General features: G+C 44.9%; 1 protein-coding gene across 3 annotated transcripts in view; it reads right to left on the bottom strand.

Annotated features, from left to right (window-relative positions):
- The window catches only part of AFG1L (AFG1 like ATPase), a 146,270-nt gene extending 135,414 nt beyond the window's left edge, over positions 1 to 10,856 (bottom strand). For all 3 annotated transcript variants that reach the window (XM_080937873.1, XM_080937874.1, XM_080937875.1), the window contains exon 1: positions 10,601 to 10,856. In XM_080937873.1, coding sequence (XP_080793999.1) covers positions 10,601 to 10,736 — 136 coding nt within the window. In that variant the 5' untranslated portion in view covers positions 10,737 to 10,856. The remainder of the gene's footprint in view (positions 1 to 10,600) is intronic.
- Positions 10,857 to 20,550: the final 9,694 nt, after the last annotated feature.

Here is a 20,550-nt window from a genome sequence, read left to right as displayed (position 1 = left end):
CAAACAGAAAGTGGGGTTCTATTCTAGTTTCTCTTTCTCCTCAGATCGAAGTCTGGGAAGGTTTCTCGGCAGACCCCTAAGAAAGATGGGGGTCTACTGAGCCCTGAGTGTCTCAACTTTGATACAAACTGAGTTATGTTTGACTCCTTAGCACTGGAGGAACTTGGACTGAGGCACACAGCAAGGTCTGAGACTAAAAAATAAAGACCTGTCAGAGTTTTCTATCTACAGGGAAACTGAACAAGGGAGCTGTAGCTAGGCTGGTGTTGTGACACCTGAAACCCAGTACCCCACAGGTTAGGGTCAGAGGATCTCAAATTCCACAACAGCCAGGGCTACAAGGCAAGACCCTACAAGAAGTAGAGAGAAAGAGGGGGCATAGGTGCTGGTGGGGGGTAGACAAAGCAGAAAGTTCATGTCCAAGAGTTTATCCAAGTGTCTAGTAAGTATAAGTGAATAAGTATGGGGTTGATTATAATCAACCTCAACCATACAAACTATAACCCCCCACACCCCCAAAAAAGCCACACCTGTACTTAGGGTTCTGCAAAGCTGAGTGACTGTGACTAGCGGAGCCGGAGTAGCCAGCATAAGCTTTAGTTCCCTTGGTACCACTCACGGCCCTCCCCAGTGTCTGACCCGCCCCACTCCTGTGCCTGTGTCCTAGCTACTAGTGAGGCCAAGGCAGGAAAACTGCTTGAGTCTAAGAATTTGAGATCCACCTAGGTGAGCAAAAAAAAAAAAAAAAAAAAAAAAAACAAAACCAAAAGATACCAAAAACCCAAAAAACAACAAACACCTGAGTTTGGCGGTACATGCCTGTAACCCCAACATTCAGGAAACTGAGTCAAGAAGACAAATAGAACTTCTAGGACAGCCTTGTCTACATAACAAGTCCCAGGATAGCCAGGACTACATAGAGAGTGCCCCTATTTGAAAATAAATAAGTAAGTAAACAGACTATTACTACCAAAAACACAAAAGCTGTGGTACAGTAAGTAACACTCATGTATTCAGAGAGAGAGTGAGTGATGAAGAAAACTCTAATTCTGGAGTTCTCCACTGAACGTTACCTTAGTGAAGTCTCACCGACAACATTCAGTGGAGTGACCCAGGGTTATATCTCTACTTCTGTCTGCTTTCTAGTGCTATGGTAAAACACTGAGCAAGTAACTCCAGGAAGAAAGGATGCACTTGGCTTGCAGGTCCCAGGCAAAGCCCACCATCAAGGAGAGTCAGAGCAGAACCTCAGACAGGAACCTGAAGGCAGGAACTAAGCAGAGACCACGGAGGAGGATGCTGACTGACTTGCTTCTTTGTTTCGCTCAACTACAGCCCGGGATCACCTGCCTAAGGATGATGCCTCCCACAATGGGATAAGCCCTTCATCATCAATTAGCGAGTCTTAAAAATGCCCCAAAGGCATAACCACAGGCCAATCTAATGGATGTAACTCCTCAATTGGGGTTCCTTCTTCCCAGGTCTCTCTAGTTTGTGTCAAATTAACAATAACCAGACAGCACATACATCGGGAAGAGACAAACCTATTTGACCCAGTTGTCAAATGTGCCTGGGGCAGAGCTAATAACAATCAAAGCCTCGGGATGCATAAACGTTCTGTTTCTTTTGCCGAAAGCCACAGGCGGTGATATATGCCTAGGTACAGCACTAAGAAGGCAGACACAGGAGGACTGCTGTTAGTTCAAGGATAACCTCCACAACATTGTGAGTTCCAGCCAAGTGTATGTACATAACAAGACTCTGTCTTTCAGGAAAAAAAAAAAGTAAAGAACCAAATTATCTACAGAAGCTGCATGGATGATCTCAGAAACACTGAATGAAGACTGGCCCCCACGTACGGCCCAAGTGCTGGGCAGAATTTGAAAAAGCTCCTTTCTAGAACGCAGTCCCTGCATCAGCGCATCAGTGGATCAGTTAACCTGCCATGGTTAACCTTAGCATTCTCTACAATCCAAGCAGCATCAGCATCTTACAGGCTGCCCTAGAGAACTCACTGACTGGGAGCCACCATCCCTCGAGCATCAGTCTCAGAGGCCCAGTGACTGCAGGCACAGCCATGCATTCCTGACAGCTTTCAGTGGACCATCCAACAGCTATTTGGGCCTCACCCATGATGAGAAGGAAGGACTAATCAACAGTGAGGAAATAGACCCAGAATAGAATCAAGATGGCAGTCAAAGCTCTCCAGGTCACATGTTAGTAGTCACCTGGGATCACACGTATCCACTGGTCCCAAAACAGAACTAATGGGAAATTCTTCCAAATACCAGTTACACAAGGAAGAAGCTTCACTTATTCAACAAAGGGGAACAAACGCATGCTTAGCTAAATGAATCAAAACTCTATAAGGCATTTCGATTTCTAGTTTAAAATGTTTACCCAACTGCTGGGAGAGAAAAAATGCACAATCAGGAAAAACACATTTAATATTTCTAAAGGGCTGGATTAGAATTTCAGCTGTAAACTTCATTACTGTAATTAGATTTTTAATGCATATTTATTAAACATCATTCAAATACTGTGTACAAATTATTCCTGAGTTATTAGTACATTTGTGTTGATTCCAGCACACTGTCAACAGTAGCCACTGACCAGCAATGTCCTGTTATGGAGGCAAAAGCTTATCCTGGGGTCAGAAGCAGCTCCTTTATGCTCTGTTACATTCTAATCATCCCAAAAGATAAACATTCCGCTTCTTTTCTGAGAAACGAAATGGTCACAAAGGACTCAAGAAGTCAAGCCTCCTGGTGACATTGAAGACCCGTGTTTGATTTGGTGATGAGTAAACAGGGTGCAGAATAAAGAAAATCAAATCTTAATTAAACTCTTTCTTTAAAAAAACAACATAAGCCGTCATCAAGGAATGCATAGCGCGATGATTTACTTTATTTATAAAAGGCTGATTTGGGGGCTTTAAAATGGTGCTTTTGATTTAAATAGAAAAATTATGAAAATTAAAACTAAGCGCTCCCGGCTATCATTCTTTTCCTTTAGAAGGTAGGTAATCTTAAATGTGCCGGTGTGTATAACGTTACGGGGGAGGGGGAGTACTTTAAATTTCATGATAACAAATCAGTAAAATAGTGCCTAAAAATCTGAATAAAACCACTCTGAAGTAATCACAGGCATGGCCCAGCACACTGTGTAACTTCTTAGTGCTCACTGTGCGCACATGATTTGCTAAGGAGGACTAGGAGACCTCATCTCCTTCGAATTACAAAGAAAATGATCGCGTCCTTGTGTTGTTTAATCGAGGCAGGGTCTCATGCTACCCAGGCTGGCCTCGAACTCACTACGTGGCTGCACATAACCTTGAACTTCAGATCCCGCCGCCTCCACCTTCTGAATGCTGGAGTTACGTAGAAAATATAAGGCATAGGATAACCCGTGAGAAAGCAACCTTAGAATGCCACGTCCGTAGACGGAGCCGAGTGGTATGACACTTCAGTGTAACACGCCAGGCACAGAAACACAAACGCTGCTCCAATGCTGCTCACTGCGGGGTCTCGCTCACACATGGAAGCTAAAGTCAATTTACAGAAGTAGAGGGTTGAATAGACGGTAACTGATAGGCTAGGGATGAAGGGGGCAGAAGGCCAGGCAATGGGCATCAAAATACAGAGGACTGACTACAGTTTGTAACTACATGTCTTACTCAGATGTAATAGAGGGGAGCTGAGGGCTCCCGGCAGAAATGAGTGGTAAGGGTTGAAGGAGACGGGATGGGTAACTATCCTGATATCATCATTACACGATGTATCCATGTATGCAGTTAGTGTACCTGACACCAGAGATGTCAAAACAGAGCTGTACGGCAACCCACCCAGAAGTGTCTTCCTGCCAACGAGCTTTCCTTAGTGCCGGATGCTATCCCAGCCACCAAGGAGGAAAAGACATAATCTCACACACAGCTGGAGCCTGAATGCTACAACCCTGACCTGCCAGACAAGATGTGTCTGCTGCACTGGTGGCCTGACTGCTACCGGAGTAACCAATCTTGCTGGACTCCATAGGATGGAATTCAAGACTGGTACTACAAATCTAGCCAAAGATGGGGAAGGGGGGGGGACTGTCACTAGGGCATGGCAGGGAGAGAACCTACTATTGTTGTTTTATTTTGCTAGACGGTCATGTTGTCAAACTGCCTTCTAGATATATTCACTTGGGGCTGGAGACGTGGCTCAGTGGTTAAGAGCACTGGCTGTTCTTCCAAAGGACCCCGTTCAGTTTCCAGCACCCACATGGCAGTTTGCAACTGTCTGTAACTCCAGGTCCAGGGGACAGACCTACATGCAGACAAAACACTAATGTAATTTTTTAAAACCCTATATACAAAATAAATAAATGTGTTCAGGAATATCTATATATGGGTGCTGTTCTCAGCCTTGGTCTGAGAAGCTTCTGCAGTGGGCAGTGGTTACTGGCAGAGATTTTCAACTAACTGGTCCAAGTGCTGGGAGCAAGTTACTAAGTGATTAGCCTTAAATGGGGCATCCATATCAACTTTCCTATTCCCACATGCCCCACCAAGATTCAGAGGGGCAGAAAGAATGGAAGGGCCAGAGGATGGGGATTAGTGATAGAAAACAGTGTATTCTGAATACAACATCACTGTTGTGTGAATGAACTCACAGCAACAGTGATTGAATACACAAGATCAAGCCAGCCCGCATCCCAGCATGAGTGGGGCAGGGGCCCACAGGACCCTACCCCTAACGGAAGGCATTAGCGCTTGGTGGCTGCTGAAGGACTGAGAACAACTTTTCTTGGGTAGTATACACACTGGTAGGTTGCCCATTCTCCAGTGTCCGCCCCACACCATGCTCACATAGGCAACATCTGGTGAGTTATAAGAAGGAAAAAAAAAAGCTGGGCGAAGGGTCCATGAACCCCAGCACTTAGGAGGCAGAGGCCAGCCTGGTCTACATAGTGAATCCCAGGACAGCCAGGGCTACATAGTGAGACCCTATCTTGAAAAAATGAAAACAGAAGGGAACGGAAGGGAGAGTCTGGGATGGGGCTGTAGAGAAGATCAAAACACACTGTGCACATGTATTAAGCTGTCAAATAATACTTTTAAAATATTACTTTTAAAAAATAACTATGTGTTCAGGGTCTGTGGTTTCCTAACTGAAACCTGTCACTGGGTAGAGAACATAGCAAACAAACAAACAAACAAAAAAAATGCAGATGGAAGGAGCCTCTAGGGTGAGAACAGTAATGGAAGAAACTGAAGAGCTAGCCAGGGCCAGCAAGATGGCCCAGCAGGGAAGGGTAGCAATTGCACATGCCTGATCACTTGGGTTTGATCCTTGGAACCTTCACAAAGCTGGAGAGACAGACCTGACTCCACAAAACTGTCCTCTGAGCTTCATGTGTCGGCCAGACCCATGCACCAGATACACATACACAACATTAATAATGCAGGGTGGTTTATTTTAAACAAGAAATAATCAATACAGTGTAATGTGGTCAAGAGATTCATATAACACTTGGGAGGCGGAGGCAGGTGGATCTTTCTGAGTTCAAGGCCAGCCTGATCTACAGCGTGAGTTCCAGGACAGTCAGGGTTACACAGAGAAACCCTGTCTCAAAAAACCAAAAACATACAAATAAAAATGAGAGAGAGAGAGAGGGAGAGGGAGGGAAGGAGGGAGGGAGGGAGAGAGAGAGAGTGAGAGAGAGAGTGAGAGAGAGAGAGCCATACAAGACAAGGCACACCCATAGTACTGTGACCATTGCCAGACATCTCCAAAAAATGGAATTTATAGATGGAACCCAAGAAATCATCCTGCCAAGGAGGACAAACATCAGGAACAGCAACATCCAGCACGCTTTCTGTTTTCTCTGATTACCTTTCTGATTAGCTGTTGACTGTTGGAGAGAGGTGGGACAAACACGCTACAGTGCACACGTGAAGGACAACTTAAGGAACTTGATTCTCCACCGTATCCCAGAGATCAAGTTTTGTTTTCGTTGTTGTCTTTTTCAGGTTTTGGGGGTTCTAAGACAGTGTCTTCCTGTGTAGCCCAGGCTAGCCTGGGACTCAGAATACACACCTGCATTTCTACGTGAACATGTCTTTAAGAGTTATGGGTTGAAGAGATGGCTCAGCCGCTAAGAGCACTGACTGTTCTAGCAGAGGACCCGGGTTCAATTCCCAGAACCCACAAGGCAGCCCATACCACTTGTGCCTCTACAGGCACCAGGTATACACGTGATACATAGACATACATGCAGTCAAAACATTTTCACACATACAATAAAATAACAAAATAGAAAATCTAAAAGACAAATCTTGGTCACAGGTCAGAAAGAAACAAGCAGCACGGGAAAACTAGTATTTCATACACATGAGAACCAAAATGAGGTTTTTTTGTTGGAGAATTTAGATAGCATATTACTATACTGTCCCAAGGTTGTACCACCAATTCCCAGGCTTCCATATCTTTTGTTTGTTACTATGGTTCTTACCATGAAAAGGCAAATCTAGAACATTCGTATCCCATATTCATCGGCCACTTAAGGGCAATAAAGCTTTTTAAGTAATCTTAAACCCCTGAAGCTTATGAGGTTTTTATTTTTGTAGTTAAAATTTTTATTTATGTGTTTGGCCTGCATACATGTCTTTGTATGACTTGTGTACCAGTGACTTAGATCCCTGATCTGGAGTTACAGACAATTGGGACCCATCATGTGGGTGCTGGGAATCCAACCCAGGTCCTCAAGGGAGCAGCCAATGCTCTAACTTCAGAGCCATTTCTTCCTCTCCAAGTTAGTGGGGGGGGGGGGGTTAATCATGTATTTGTAGATCAGCCCTACTACAGCTAAACTTCTGTTTATCCCAGAATTATATCTAGTGTTTAAAAGAATGGCATTAAAAAAAAAAATGATCTTAAAAACAAAAAAAGCACTCTCAAGAGGAGGCCTGAAGGAAATGCTGGTACACAGCTTTCATCCCAGCACGTGGAAGGCAGGGGCAGGTAGATCTCTAAATTCAAGACCAGCCTAGTCGACAAAATGAGTTCCAGGACACCCAGAGAAATCTGTCTTGAAAGACAAACAAAGGGGGCAGGGGCAGGATGAATGCTCATCTCTAATAATAAAAATTATTATTAATTATTATTAACATGTAATAAAAACCAATGGACTTGACTTGTTTCCCACTCAACAGTCACTACACTGAGAAATACAAAATACATCCTCAGGACTAGGAGGCAGCTCGGTGAGTGCAGTCCTCGCCATGTAAGCTACTTCCACTCTTGTTGAGAAGGACCTCTGAGGATGCTGTGAGCTGAACGTAACAGGGTACCATCCAATAGCAACACCTAAAAATACACACCATATGACAACAAAGAGCAATCAAGAGATCTGACCTCCCTCACAGTCTCTTGCCCCTACAAAACACACTTGGTTTAGGCTAGCTCAAATAAAGCAGAATTTTAGGCAGCAGTTTTTTTTTTTTTTCTGTTGGAAAACGCCGAGAATCAATCCTTCTCGGTTTCTGCCCCAGTTCTCCAGAGCTTCTCCACTCCTCTCCACAGACCTGCCCAGGCAAGCTCCCCCACCCCCCGTCCAATTTCTTCCTCCCTCCCCACACCCCACAACTAGCTAGACTCCCACAACTAGCACCATCACCAACACTTCAAGTTTAACTAGTCAAAACTGACTCTCAGGGCTGGGGTGGCTCAGTGGTTATAAATGTTTGCTGCCCTTCCAAGATACCTAACTTGTTTTATTTAAAAAAAAAAAACATAGCAAACAAACAAACAAACAAAAGCGGGGTTGAAGAGATGGCTCAGTGGTTAAGAGCACTCACTGCTCTCCCAAAGGTCCTGAGTTCGAGCACCTAGCTCACCACTGTCTGACGCTGTCTTCTGGTATACAGATAGATATACATGCAGACAAAAGTGCCCATATACATAAAATAAATAAATATGTTTAAAAACAACAATTTAAGCCAAAAAAAAAAAATCAAACCACCCCTTTGGGCTTCTTTTTTGCCTTGATTCAGTTTCCCTTAAGTAGCCCAAACTAGGAGTTCCACGTTGATATTAACTAATCTTCCTTATCTGTTGTAGGACTGTCGATCCTATCAAGAAGCCATCTCTGAATTCCCTCCCCAACACCCTGCCCTTTACCACAGCAATATCTAGTTATAACAAAACTGCCTTCTCAAGTATTTGAACTTCCAACATCAGCATCCCCTCCAGTGCCTAGTATGTCCAGGCAGGCCCAGAAGCACACATGCCGAAACAGACCCAACCACATCTATTCCAAAGAACCCTCCACTACCTGATCTCATTAAGCCTAGACAGCCCCCTTGGCATCAACGGCTCTTTGAACCCAAATGGCAGCCCCCATCCTAGGTTCACCTCTGCCCCCTCCCTCAGAACCATAAAAACCAGTGAGGGGTCACAGGCTGTTCTCTCCACACTTGGCTGAAAAAAACAAACGCAACCCAGATGGTAAGAAAGAAAGAAATGATTAGAAGTCAGCCTAGAATACAGAAAAGGCTCCGCTGGAGCTGGTGGCTCTCGCCTGGAATGTTAGCTGGGAGGCCAAGACAAGGGGACTGCAAGATTGAGGTAAACCTAGTGAACTCATAGCAAGTGAGCTCCAGCCAAGACTCGCTTTCCTAAAACATAAGAGTGTGTGTCTATATGTGTGTATATAATTTTTTTAAGTTCCTGACACATTAGCTATCAAACTTTAGGTACTGTAATTCTCTCCAAGGGCTAGGGCCCCAGTTCATTCGCACAACTCCTTCAAACACATTAACCATGTTGTCCCATTTCTACCCACACACTGGCCAATCTGATTTCTTTGTTGTTGGTAGCTGTCCATTGCTTTGCTGGGACAGAGTTAACACAAACACACATGCAGGCAAAACACACACATAATTGTTAAGAAAACAAGGAAGGAATGATCACCCAGGCCTGGTGGTGCAGGCAGGCAGTCCCAGCTCCCTAGGAGTTTGAGGAAAAAGAGCCACAGGCATCAACCCCACCTGAGTGAACTGAGAGCTTCGGAGGCAAATTAGACCCCATCCTAAAGCAAAGTGTAAAGAAGTAAAGCTAAAGCCCAGGGGCAGAAGGGTGACTCGGGAGACCTTGGGTTCAAAGCACAGTACTGCCAAAGCCCAAGCCAAAGCCTGCCCGTCCTGTTCTCAAAGTCTTTCCCATCACTTCCTTCCTGTCTTTGTTTAAGCCAAGCTTTGCTAAATGAAACTTCAAACAAGGGGGAGTAATAGAGATAAAACAGTGTGAATACTAAACACCCCCTCCTGGGGTTATTTCTTGATGGGGGGGAGGGTGTCAAGAAAGGGACAGAAACTGTAAACCAGACTCAACTGATGAGATTTAAACTTCAGGATTTCTCATTTATAAAATGGAGGAAAATGCTTTTTACTATTAAAAAAAAAAAGCATTACCATGGTGTGTGTGTGTGTGTGTGTGTGTGTGTGTGTCAGAGGACAAGTGGTGGGTGTTGGTCCTTTCCTTCTACCATATAGAGCCTAGGGATTGAACTCAAGCAAGTCCCTCTGCTAATAGGGCCATGGAAGGTTAACAGTTCTAATATTCATTTCAGTAACTGGAGAGAAATACTATCTTGAGATGATGAGAATCGATATTCATTATATATACTGTTAAATTATATCGATTTATTAAGGTATATAAAGAGGCGCTTGGAGATGAGAAAAGGTAAAGCAGATTCGTGAACGAGAGAGACCACGAGAATAACTTCATTCATTTGAAAATATCTGCTCATCAGACACGGATCACCATCCCAAGTGCCAGGGAGATAGTAACGCGGGGTCTGCTGTCTTTTGAGTAACCAGCTCAGTGAACAGAGAGGTAAAATCCACCCTTCTGGGAGACAGCAGCAGGAGGGTCTCAAGTTGCCAGCCTGCACCACAGTGAGACCCCTTGAATATAATTTGGCAAACAAAGTTTACAGGCTTGGTTAGCCAAAATATTAATCCACTCATTCACCGACACACAACAGTAGAACGAGTGAACTGAAGGTCAGGGGCAAAGCATAGACTGATAGATATATGGATGGATGGATGGATGGATGGATGGATGGATGGTGGATGGATACATACATGATAGACAGATAAACTGATGCCTCTAGAACTTTAAACATTAAGAACAAGATCCTCATTTGAGACTGCTTCTAGAAAAAAAAGGTGAAGAGGGTCACAGGGTCCCATGACTTTTAAGTCTACTATCAGCCTTAAGAACCCAGATGGGGTGGGGTGAAAGGCTCACCACACACCAGCCCCACCCTTGCCTACCTCATCTCTCTGAGCAGGGCACTTGCATACCTGCCCTCTCCAGGTCTCAGGTACCTGGGAAAGACTTAGTTGACCTCTGACCCTCAAATGGAAGTTACTCTGGGCAGCTGCCTAAGGTGCTCAGCGCTCCTTCAGGGCAGCGAGGTACAAAAGGTCAACAGACACGAACTTGTCTCTAGGATCCTTAAAACCTGTGAAGCCATGAGTGCAGCTGGGAGAGATCAGACAGTAGGGTAACCCCACGGCCTTGCGCGGCCCGCTCGTGACACGGTCACTGACCTTTCCAAAGGGACTTCCCGGGGCCAGGGGCCGGAGGAATTGCGAGGACCCGCGCCCTGCACCCAACACCTCTCCCAGTCAGCCGGCAGCGCGCAGCGGAGCACAGGGTAACCAAGGGCGACCAGGAGGCCGCCATCTTGAGCTCCCTCCGTACAGGGAGGAAAACTTTATTGTAACCCAGAAGACGCCACAGTGCCGAGGCGCTCGAAGAGGCCACGCCTGAGAATGAGGGAGTGTTAAAGAGAGGTGACCTCAAGCTTAGAAAGGGTGCAACGCCTGTCCTTCACGCCTTCCGGTGGGCCTTGGGACTACAATTCCCGAGAGGCAACGCGCCTCTAGAAGGTGTGGCCCGACAGTCCCGGGTGCTCCACGCCCCACTGAGAGCGGGCTGGGAGCTTACACCCACCACTGGAACCCAAGTTCTCCAGGCCTTAAAAAAACACTGTAGCTGGTAACAATTCCTGAACCTTCTAAGTCTGCATAATATGAATAGAAATCGTTTTCTATATAGCACATGCTTTCATGCTTTGTAGAAGCTTATAAGTAAGACAGGAAAGCCAAAGGCCCCAGATTGACAACTGGTGGATGTGGTAGTCATGGGCTGAGTTTGTGACTGCCCCCATTTGAGGCTGGCGACTCTTAGGGTAGATGAAAACTGCAACTGGAGTCAAAAAGTGGAATCAAGGAGAGAGCACTGTTGTGGAGAAGTAAGGAGAATGAAAAGTTATAATTTTAACCTAGGTGTGTATATGTATGTGTACATTAAAAGCGATTTTTCTGGTGGCCAGAAGTGGGTATTAATCCCCTGGAGCTTGCTGGAGTCAAAGCCACGAGACATGGGTGCTACAAACCAGACCCTTGTCGGCTGCAGAAGTTAGATATTATTTTAACTGTTGAGCCAGTTCTGCAGTGCATACAAGATTAACTTTTAACAAAAGATAAAGACCTTCCCCGGGGGACGTAGGGTGTTGCTCAGTTAATAGAGTGTTTGCCTAGTTAGCAGGAAGCCCAAGGTTCACCAATTTGGGAAGGGATGGCACAAGCTGCAATCCTAACACCTGGGAAATGGAGACGGCAGGATTAGAAGTCCAGCTACATAGTTACATAGGCCTGGGCTACATGAAATCCTTAAAAATTAATTAATTAACTAATTAATTAATTAATTAAAAATAAATAAATAAACCCTTCAACCATGGATCACACCTGAAAGACCTGAACATTTAGCTGGGAATTATGGAAAACAAGAAAGTCTAGCATTCCTAGGGAGGGGAAAACAAAAGTTTCAATTGTGTAACCAGAAGAGAACACTTCCAGGGAGCCAGACGGTGCTCACCAGAAGAGGAATTCTGAAGAAACAGGAAATGGAAGATGTAAAGCGCCAGAGTAACTTCAAGACTCTTCTCGGCTGCTTTGTCAAAGTATGTACCCACCCCGATGGGAGTGAAGATAGTCCAACGAGAGACACTTATGTCCCTCCCTTTGACTATTACATTATTGAAACAATGGCCTCTAAGAAATTGGACTGGTCCTAAGAATCTCACGCTGGGACAAGGAAGGGGCTGAAGCCTGGTGCCAACCAGACAAGGGAGAAACTTGTCTCCCAGGAAGTGACGTCACAGAGTTCAGACAACATGCCAGACCACCACATAGGGCTCACTGGAGCAGGGTGGGTCAGTGCTGGGCAGACTACACTGACCTGGACAGCTGAGTTGTTGTACCTTCTTCCTATGATTTAAGCCTATTTGCTGAATCTCTGTTTCTCTTCCTAATGTGCCTATGTTTCCTGCTTTTACTTTTAGCTAGTCTCTCCTCTCCCCTCCCCCTGCCTCCCCCTACCCTCTCTCCCCCTCTTCTCATATACAGGGTTTCTCTGGGTAGCCCTGGCTGGCCTGGAACTCTGCAGACTAGGCTGTCTTTCTGACAGCTCTTCTGCCTCTGCCTCCCCCCTTCCCCCCCCCCCCCCAGATGGGATTAAAGGCGTGGCCAGCATTCCGATGTTAACCTTGCTGTTGTTGTTTTTGGTTTGTTTTGTTTTTCAAGACCGAGTTTTTCTGTATAGCCTTGGCTGCCCTGGAACTCGCTCTATAGACCAGGCTAGACTCAAACTCAGAGATCCACCTGCCTCTTCGTCTCGAGTGCTGGGATCAGTGTGCTACCACTGCTAGTCTATCATTTTTGTTTTATGAATCAGGGTCTCTGTAACCCAGGCTAGCCACAAATTCCTGGTGATCCTTTTGCCTCACCCCTTGAGGACTAGGACTGGAGACATGAGCCACATCTGCTTTACCTGTGTTTATGTGTTATTCTAATTTGCTCTATAAGGGCTGGTAGCTGGTTCTAGTTTATTAAGGCTACCTAGCTCTGACCTTAACAACCATATCTACTGATTTACACACCCGACTTTTTAATGTCATTGTTCTGATGGGAACAACTGTTTCTCCATACCACAGGGAACTTTTTTCCATTAGCATTACTAGTTTTAGTGTGACACTTTGTGGGATGGCATTATTTGTTATTTATTTGTTTATTTATTCATTCATCCATTCATTTGTCACTGTATCTGGGTCCTCTAGAAAAAAAAAAAAATCTAGTGCTCTTAACTCCTGAGACACATCTCCAGTCCTTTAATTCGTTCTCTCTCTCCCTCTCCCTCTCCCCGCCCCTCTGTGTGTGTGTGTGTGTGTGTGTGTGTGTGTGTGTGTGTGTGTTTCTCTCTGTTTATTATTTTTATTTTTCTATACAGAGCTAGTCCTAAAACTAGCAGGTCCAGGCTGGCCTTGAACTCAGAGATCTGCCTGCCTCTGCTTCCTGAGTGATAGAAAGGGTGCCCCCCATCCCCCAACTCCCATCTCCCAGCCTGGCTGAAGCAACGTGCTTTTAAACCTTTTTAGGTTTATCAGTGCTTTTCCAGCAGACATGTCTGTGTATCACATGCATGCCTGGTGCCTGAGGAGACCAGAAGAGGCCATCAAATCTCCCGGAACTGACCATGGATGGGTGTACACTGGGAATGGAACCCAGGTCCTCTTGACAGAGCAGTCAGTGCTCTTAACCACTGAACCATCTCTGCTGCTCACGACCTGTTTTTTCTTAAAAAGGTCTTTCACTATCCAGAACTAAAATGAATAAATAAACCATCCAGCAGCACTTCCTGCACCTGTGTATGAGCTTTTACGGTATAAGCTGCCCCTTAGATAGACCCCAAATAAGAGAGACAACGGCACCAATATAAGAAACTATTTGGAATAAGACTTCCATGTTGAGTAGTGGTCAAGTGCAGCTTAAGTCCTCAAGACCTCCCTGGGAACTGACATCCCACTTGGCAGAAAGAGACGTGTATTTGGGCAACTGACATCCTGGTTGGCAAGTTAAAACATGAATATTAGACAAAGCAAGTCCCCCACCAAGGTGAACCCCACCAATGGAAACAGGATAAAATGGTGAAATAACCTGGCACAGATGTTTGTGGATTTGGAGCTTAAATACCCTGTAGGATCTTAACTCGGGGCCATGGTCTGGTTCCAAAATCTGGACTATGCCCTGGTCAACCAGTCCTGGGGCACATGCTCAATAAACTATCCCTTTCTGACTGAGCTCTGTGTTCCTGTGGTTTGTGAGGTGATTCCTAGACCCCAGCACACTATGTGGCCTTAGCTGACCTGGTACTGAGCAGCCTAAAGTGGCCTTAACCTAGCAATAATCCCCCTGTCTCAGCCTCTGAAGGAGTGGGCTTCCATCCATGCATCATCACACCCAGCTACACACAAGGAAGCTAGGAACCACTTTCAATTAATTTCTGGGCCTCAACCCTCACATCCAATCCTTCCTCAAATATCATTGCCCCTAATGTCTTAAAGCACCTTAAATCCGAGCCTTATCACTTGCTCTGTCAGAGCTGATGTAGTCTCTTTCCTCTCCAAACCGCTCTGTGTATCTTTCCAAAGCTGTAACATAACTAAGTTAGGAGAACTTCCCTATAGACCAAAGAGTGAAAAGATAAATCACCATTTACTTTCTTTTCCTTTTCCTCTCCTTTTTTTTCCTTTTGATACATAGTCTCACTATGTATCTCTGGCTGTCCTAAAACTCCCTATGTAGACCAGGCTAGTCTGCACAGAGATCTGCCTGCCTCTGCCGCTCACATGCTGGGATTAAAGGCATTCAACACCACACTTGGCACTATGTCTTTGTAAGAAAACTTAAGAAAATCAACACATGGCTCCTGTCTCTGCTCATGTTAAAGAGTCCAGGCTTTGGAGAATGACATCAGTATGTTTAGCAAGCATTTTATTTGTTTTTGTGTTTTAGTATAGTGATTACTATATATTATTCCAGAAGAAGTAGAACAGTAGTCCAATCTACCAATTTATACTCTATTTCCTAAGTGTGTATTCTGATCCTATTTGCGGGTTGTTGTGTTTTTAATAAAAACATATTTTTAAGTCAGGTATGGTGGACCAACACTCTTCGAGAGGCAGGAAGATCACCATAAGTTTAGGCAGCTGAAGGTGTATTTTTTTAAATTAAATATTAGAACAACCATCTAAAATTTAAGTTTCCAGGGAAACGGCAAGAATGTTCCAGGCTTGCTACTACATATGCATTGAGTTTCTATGCTTCAATTAGAACTCAGAAGCCTGGGAATTTCTGAAATAAAAGGGCTTAATAAACTGTTATATCACTTTGCCAGAATCAGGCTGAGGGTCACATGCCCACAGTCCTGGCTGTTTGAAAGGCAAGGCAGGGAATCATTTGGGTGCGGAGGTTGCAGGCCATCCTGGGGGAATTTATTAAGAAGGAACAAAATAGATGCTAGCCAGAAAAGAGCCAGGTCCCAGGGAACATTTCCAAAAGCTACTGACAGGACAGTGAAGCAGTCCTGGGAAGTGTGTACTATGCCAGACTGAAGAACCGGAGAGATGGCCTGGCTTGGCGGTTAAGAATGCTTGTACCTATTGCAAAGGACTCAGGTTCAATTCCTAGCACCACCAACACCCCCTCCTATGGCTCGAAACCATCTGGAACGCCACTTGTAGGTGATCTAATGCCTTCCCTGCCTTCCATGGGCACCAGGTATGTGGTACACACACTTAAGTGGGCAACAAAACATGTGTATTGTCTGTACATCTGTATTAGCCAAAGATAAGAGGTGAAGGTGGGGAAAGCTTCGGGATGGAGAGCAGCAAGAGTTTATTGCTGCTTCTGGGTGGCTTTGAGTCACACTTTTGAGAACGTATCTTTGAGGCTCAAGTGGCCCGATAGTGGGATTTTAGGGTTAGTTTCTTACTAAGTTTGTTTGTTTATGTGTGTATGGGTGTGTGCATGTGTGAGCACACACATGCCCACAGAGCCACACCCTCCTGCAACTTGCTGGAGTTGGTTTTTCTCTTTCCACACATGGGCTCTGGACATTAGCACCTGTAACCACGGAGCCATCTCACCAGCCCTGTGGTGTGGCTTTGAATTGATTTCAGCAACTGGATATTCAGCGGGGGTGGTACACATTTATAATCACAAACACTTGAATGAGGGCCCGTGGAGAGCAGCTTGGTTCCTGGTTGAGCTAAGGCTAGAGACCCCAGAATCCTGAAGGAACCGTAGGCATTTTGCCTGATTCTCAGGAAACCAGGCCCCTGTCACTAGCCACAGCTCTCCATAGATTTGTGGTCATCAGTAACATAAGGGCAACACCCCAAACCCCTCCACAGGCCATAGGCTCAAGACAGATCTCCATTTTAATGAGGAGCCTAAAGGCCTGGAGGCTTAGACAATAAGCTTTTCTTCCCAGACACTCCTCCCTGCAAAAGGTATTTAACCTCAGGTCCACCCTGAGAAGTGGGGCACCGTTTTACTCATCCACTTTCAGCCATGACAATAAATGCCCTGAAACCATGGACTGCCTCTTTTCATCGGGATCTGCAATGGAAAGCCATTCTAATCTCTCGTAGAAGGTCTCTTTGAACTCCCAGCCTCCACCACCACCAGGCCAAGACCAAGGCCACCATAGTCAAGCCGAGGACTCCCCTCAGGGTCCAGCCTCCCCTTTCCCCTCTGTCTCAGGCTAGATCCAGCCAGCGGGCTCCTCTCTATTCTCAGCTCTTCTGTAGCATCCAGTGGTACCTGGGTGTCTGACAGCCTGAGAACCAGATGACCCCGACCTCTTTGCAGACCTACGGACCCCAGAGCTAGCTCCGGCTGCCCTACACCTCAGACTGCACTTCCTTATCCCCAGAGCCTGTCTCCCCAAGCAGCTGAGCCCTGTGGCAGAGTCGACGCAGGACCCCACTAACCCTACACTTTAAGGGCTAAGGCTAGAAGGTAGCCAGGGCTATACTGTAAGAGGATTCTGTCTCTTCCTGCTGCTGTCCTAAGTTACCAAACAAAGCAGAGAGGAAAGATTCCTTTGGACTCACGTTTTTTTTCAGAAGTTTCTGTTTATCATAGCAGAGAAAGCAAGGTGACTGGCTCTCTCAATTGTGGATAGGTCATGTGACCTTGCTGTTCACATGACTGTAGATTAAGAAGAATAATTAAGGGCAGAGCCTAGAGGCAAGTAGGAACCAGACCTTACCCTTGAAAGGCCTGCCCCAGGGATCTAATAGCCAGGAACCACATCGGGTCCCACAGATCCCAAGACTTCTAACTGCTTCGGAACATGCTACTGCTCCCTGACCATCTAACCATTATAGTTGTGATGGTGTTTGTATCTGATGAATGTGCCCAGGTAGTAAGAACTGAGTGTCTTTCTATATAGCCCACTCATCCTGAGGAACTGAGGCTGGCCCAAAATGCCCCCAATCCTTGTGGTTCATCATGAAACTATGTGAACCCACTGTACTCCCTGCTGTAGGTGACTACACTCCGAATTAGCAGGGAGTTGGCCTGGACTTCAAAGGAGTCGGCTGGGTTCGGTTTGGTTTTGCAAATGGATACCTGAGATGATTTAAATAAGATTTCAATCCGGTAAGTTTTGTTTGTCCAACTTCACTGACAACGGAAAAGTTCTCAAGTGAGACCCAGGATGATAGACGGATGTGGTGGATAGTATCTTATAGTTTCCAAAGCTGAGTATCTTCCGCCAGAACCAAGACTGGAGAAAACGGAGAGACCAGATCAGGAAAGTGCCGTGCGACCACTAATGTCTACACACACCAATGTAAGGGCTCAATTTTCCCAGCATGCATCTCACTTACCACAAGCGGTCCTCATCAGTCTCAAGGGGAAAGCTGAGCACCCACAGACCCGGGCTGCCAGTACCAGGCTCACCCCGCAGGAATGCAGGCTGTAAATTACCAGCTTCACTTTCTTTTCAGACAAATCAACCCAGCTGGATTTGGAGCTGTTCTTCTTGGAAATAATGCAAAGTCCCTTCTAACATCAAATCCCCCGTGTGCTCTCACACGCCAATCCTGTCGCTTACCGAAGTCGAGCCGGCGATTAGGTTTGTAGGTTGCTGTGTAAGTAAGATGTGTAACGTGGCCACACGGCAGATTCCCATGTGCCTTCTTAATAGCAAAGCACCGAAATTTATTTCTGTGGTAAGCTTGTGGGTGGCAAAGAGAAAGGAAGTAAGAGAGATATAATTTCATGTTTGCTGTCCAACAATTTTTCAAAAATATATATTTAATTCTGTTTATAAGTAGTGCTTTTCAGCATTTAATTTGATACTTTACTAGCAGGTAAATTATCTTTTAATGTAATTACTTTTATGTAATAATTATGATCTTGAAAGTCTGCAAAGTGATTAAAGGCCACTTTCTAAGGAACAGATTTCTGGATTTAAATTGCGCAGTTTTTCTGCTTGTGCTTTTAGCTTTAGACCTGGCTTATTATTATTATCATCATCGTCATTATTATTACTATTATTAAATGCTTACAAGATGGCATGTGATAGCATCAGACCTTTGTAAACATGTAGAATTTTTAAAGGTCTAGAATGATTTTAGCCACAGATTTGAGAAGCTGACCCAGTAAGTCCCTCTCCCATCTCTCAGACTGTGGGTTTTGACTCACACTAGTGTATTCTACACATCAGCACCTGGGCCCAGTTAGCAAAGATTTCAGTACAAATCACTGCGAATTGAATAGACATCTCTAAGAAGCATTACAATTGTTGCAATATTTTTAGAAACTGAAACTAGGAAATAAACAACTTCAGTAAAAGTGATTTAAATAACAAATAACGTGTCTTTATAAACAGCTTATCTCCTTGAGAACAAAGAATAAACAAGGAGACAAGAGTTTTTTTTTTTTTTTCTTTTTCCCATTCCACTATTAAAGCAGATCACAATATGAATGGGTGAAATGTCATGAATAATTGGAGAAAATCACAGAGTAATCTTCCACAAAAACATCTGATTTATTTAAATTGTCACTGTTTGTCTTATTAGAACCTTTATTTAACCTTGTTACCCACAATGCAGTATTCAAGTTGGTTTATCAAAAAAAAAAAAAAAAAAAAAAAAAACTTTGAAACTAAGCACATTTAGAAATCTTTGGCTCCCTTAAATGAAAACTCTGGTGATATAAACCTTTATGGACACTACTGGGTTTAGGGTCTTACTGACTTTGCATTCAATTGATATGCTGATGAACTTAAAAACATGGTAAATAAATGAAGGTATTCAAACATTCCATCAGATTTAAGCTTGGTGGTTAAGCATCCCTCTAGGATTCAGTCAGGCATGGTCTTTCTCCTAGGACCCCACCAGACTCCACCAAGGTCACTCGTAATCCTGGCAGTCCAGGTTCATGACTTCTCACCATCGTATTCTTTGTACAAAAGCCCACTACCTGGTTGACTCATGAGTTGGACACTTCCCCAAATGCCTCCAAAGTAAGAACTCCTTTGGTGCTCAGTGAAGTAGTCCTTTACCATCCCTGTTTTTGTTAGTTGTATGTGATCATGCTTTGTGTGTGTGTGTGTGTGTGTGTGTGTGTGTGCATGTCTGCATGCGGAGGCCAGAGTCAACACTGGGTGTCCTTTTTCTTTTTCTGTAATGTATGTGTGCTTTGCCTTTATGTATATAGGTGTACCCTGTGCATGTGTAGGGCCAAAGGAGTGGGCCACACATCCTGGAACTGAAGTTGACAGTGAGTTGTAGGCTGCCATATGAAAACCAACCCCAGATCCTCCGAAAGAGCAGTCAGTGCTCTTAACTGCTGAGTCATCTCTCCAGACCCCCTCCTTTTATTACATGTATGTAAGTGCATGTATATATGCACACACACGGAAGCTCAAGGACAAAGGAGACAGTTCTCTTCTTCCCACCATATTTGTTCCAGGATTCAACTCAGCAGCCTTTACCTGCTGAGCTACCTCTTTGGTCCTAGGTATTTTCTTCAATCAATTTCCACCTTACTTTTTGAGGCCAAGTTTCTCATTGAACCTGGAATTCATGATTTAGCCACATTGCCTGTCTAATAAGTGTCAGAGCCTCCAGTTTGCTCTGGCAGGTCTGTCATGTCATGTGAATGCTGAGGATTAAACAGTCATCCTGTTTATCCAGCAAGCACTTTGATGACTGAGCCATTATCAGGGCCCCCATTCATTCATTCATTCATGAGTCAAGGTTTTGCTATGTGGTCATGGCTGGCCTCGAACTTAGAACTGTAATACAAGCTGGCCTCATATTCACAGCATTCTTCCTAGCACAGCCTCCTAAATGCTAGGATTACAGGTTCGAGGCAGCAGGCCCTGCTGGGGTTATATCTTATATATGTGAAGAAATGTAAACTCACCCTGACATGGGGTTTGTCTTAGTCAGGGTTTGTATTCAGCTTACACTTTCACATTGCTGTTCATCACCAGAGGAAGTCAGGACTGGAACCCAAGCAGGTCAGGAAGCAGGAGCTGATACAGAGGCCATGGAGGGATGCCACTTACTGGCTTGCTTCTCCTGGCTTGCTCAGCCTGCTTTCTTATAGAACCCAGGTCTACCAGCCCAGGG

This window comes from Micromys minutus (genome assembly GCF_963924665.1).
Source record: "Micromys minutus genome assembly, chromosome: 25".
NCBI classification, from domain to species: domain Eukaryota; kingdom Metazoa; phylum Chordata; class Mammalia; order Rodentia; family Muridae; genus Micromys; species Micromys minutus.
Note: the sequence above shows the minus strand (reverse complement) of the source record. Positions and strands in the feature narration are given on the sequence as shown.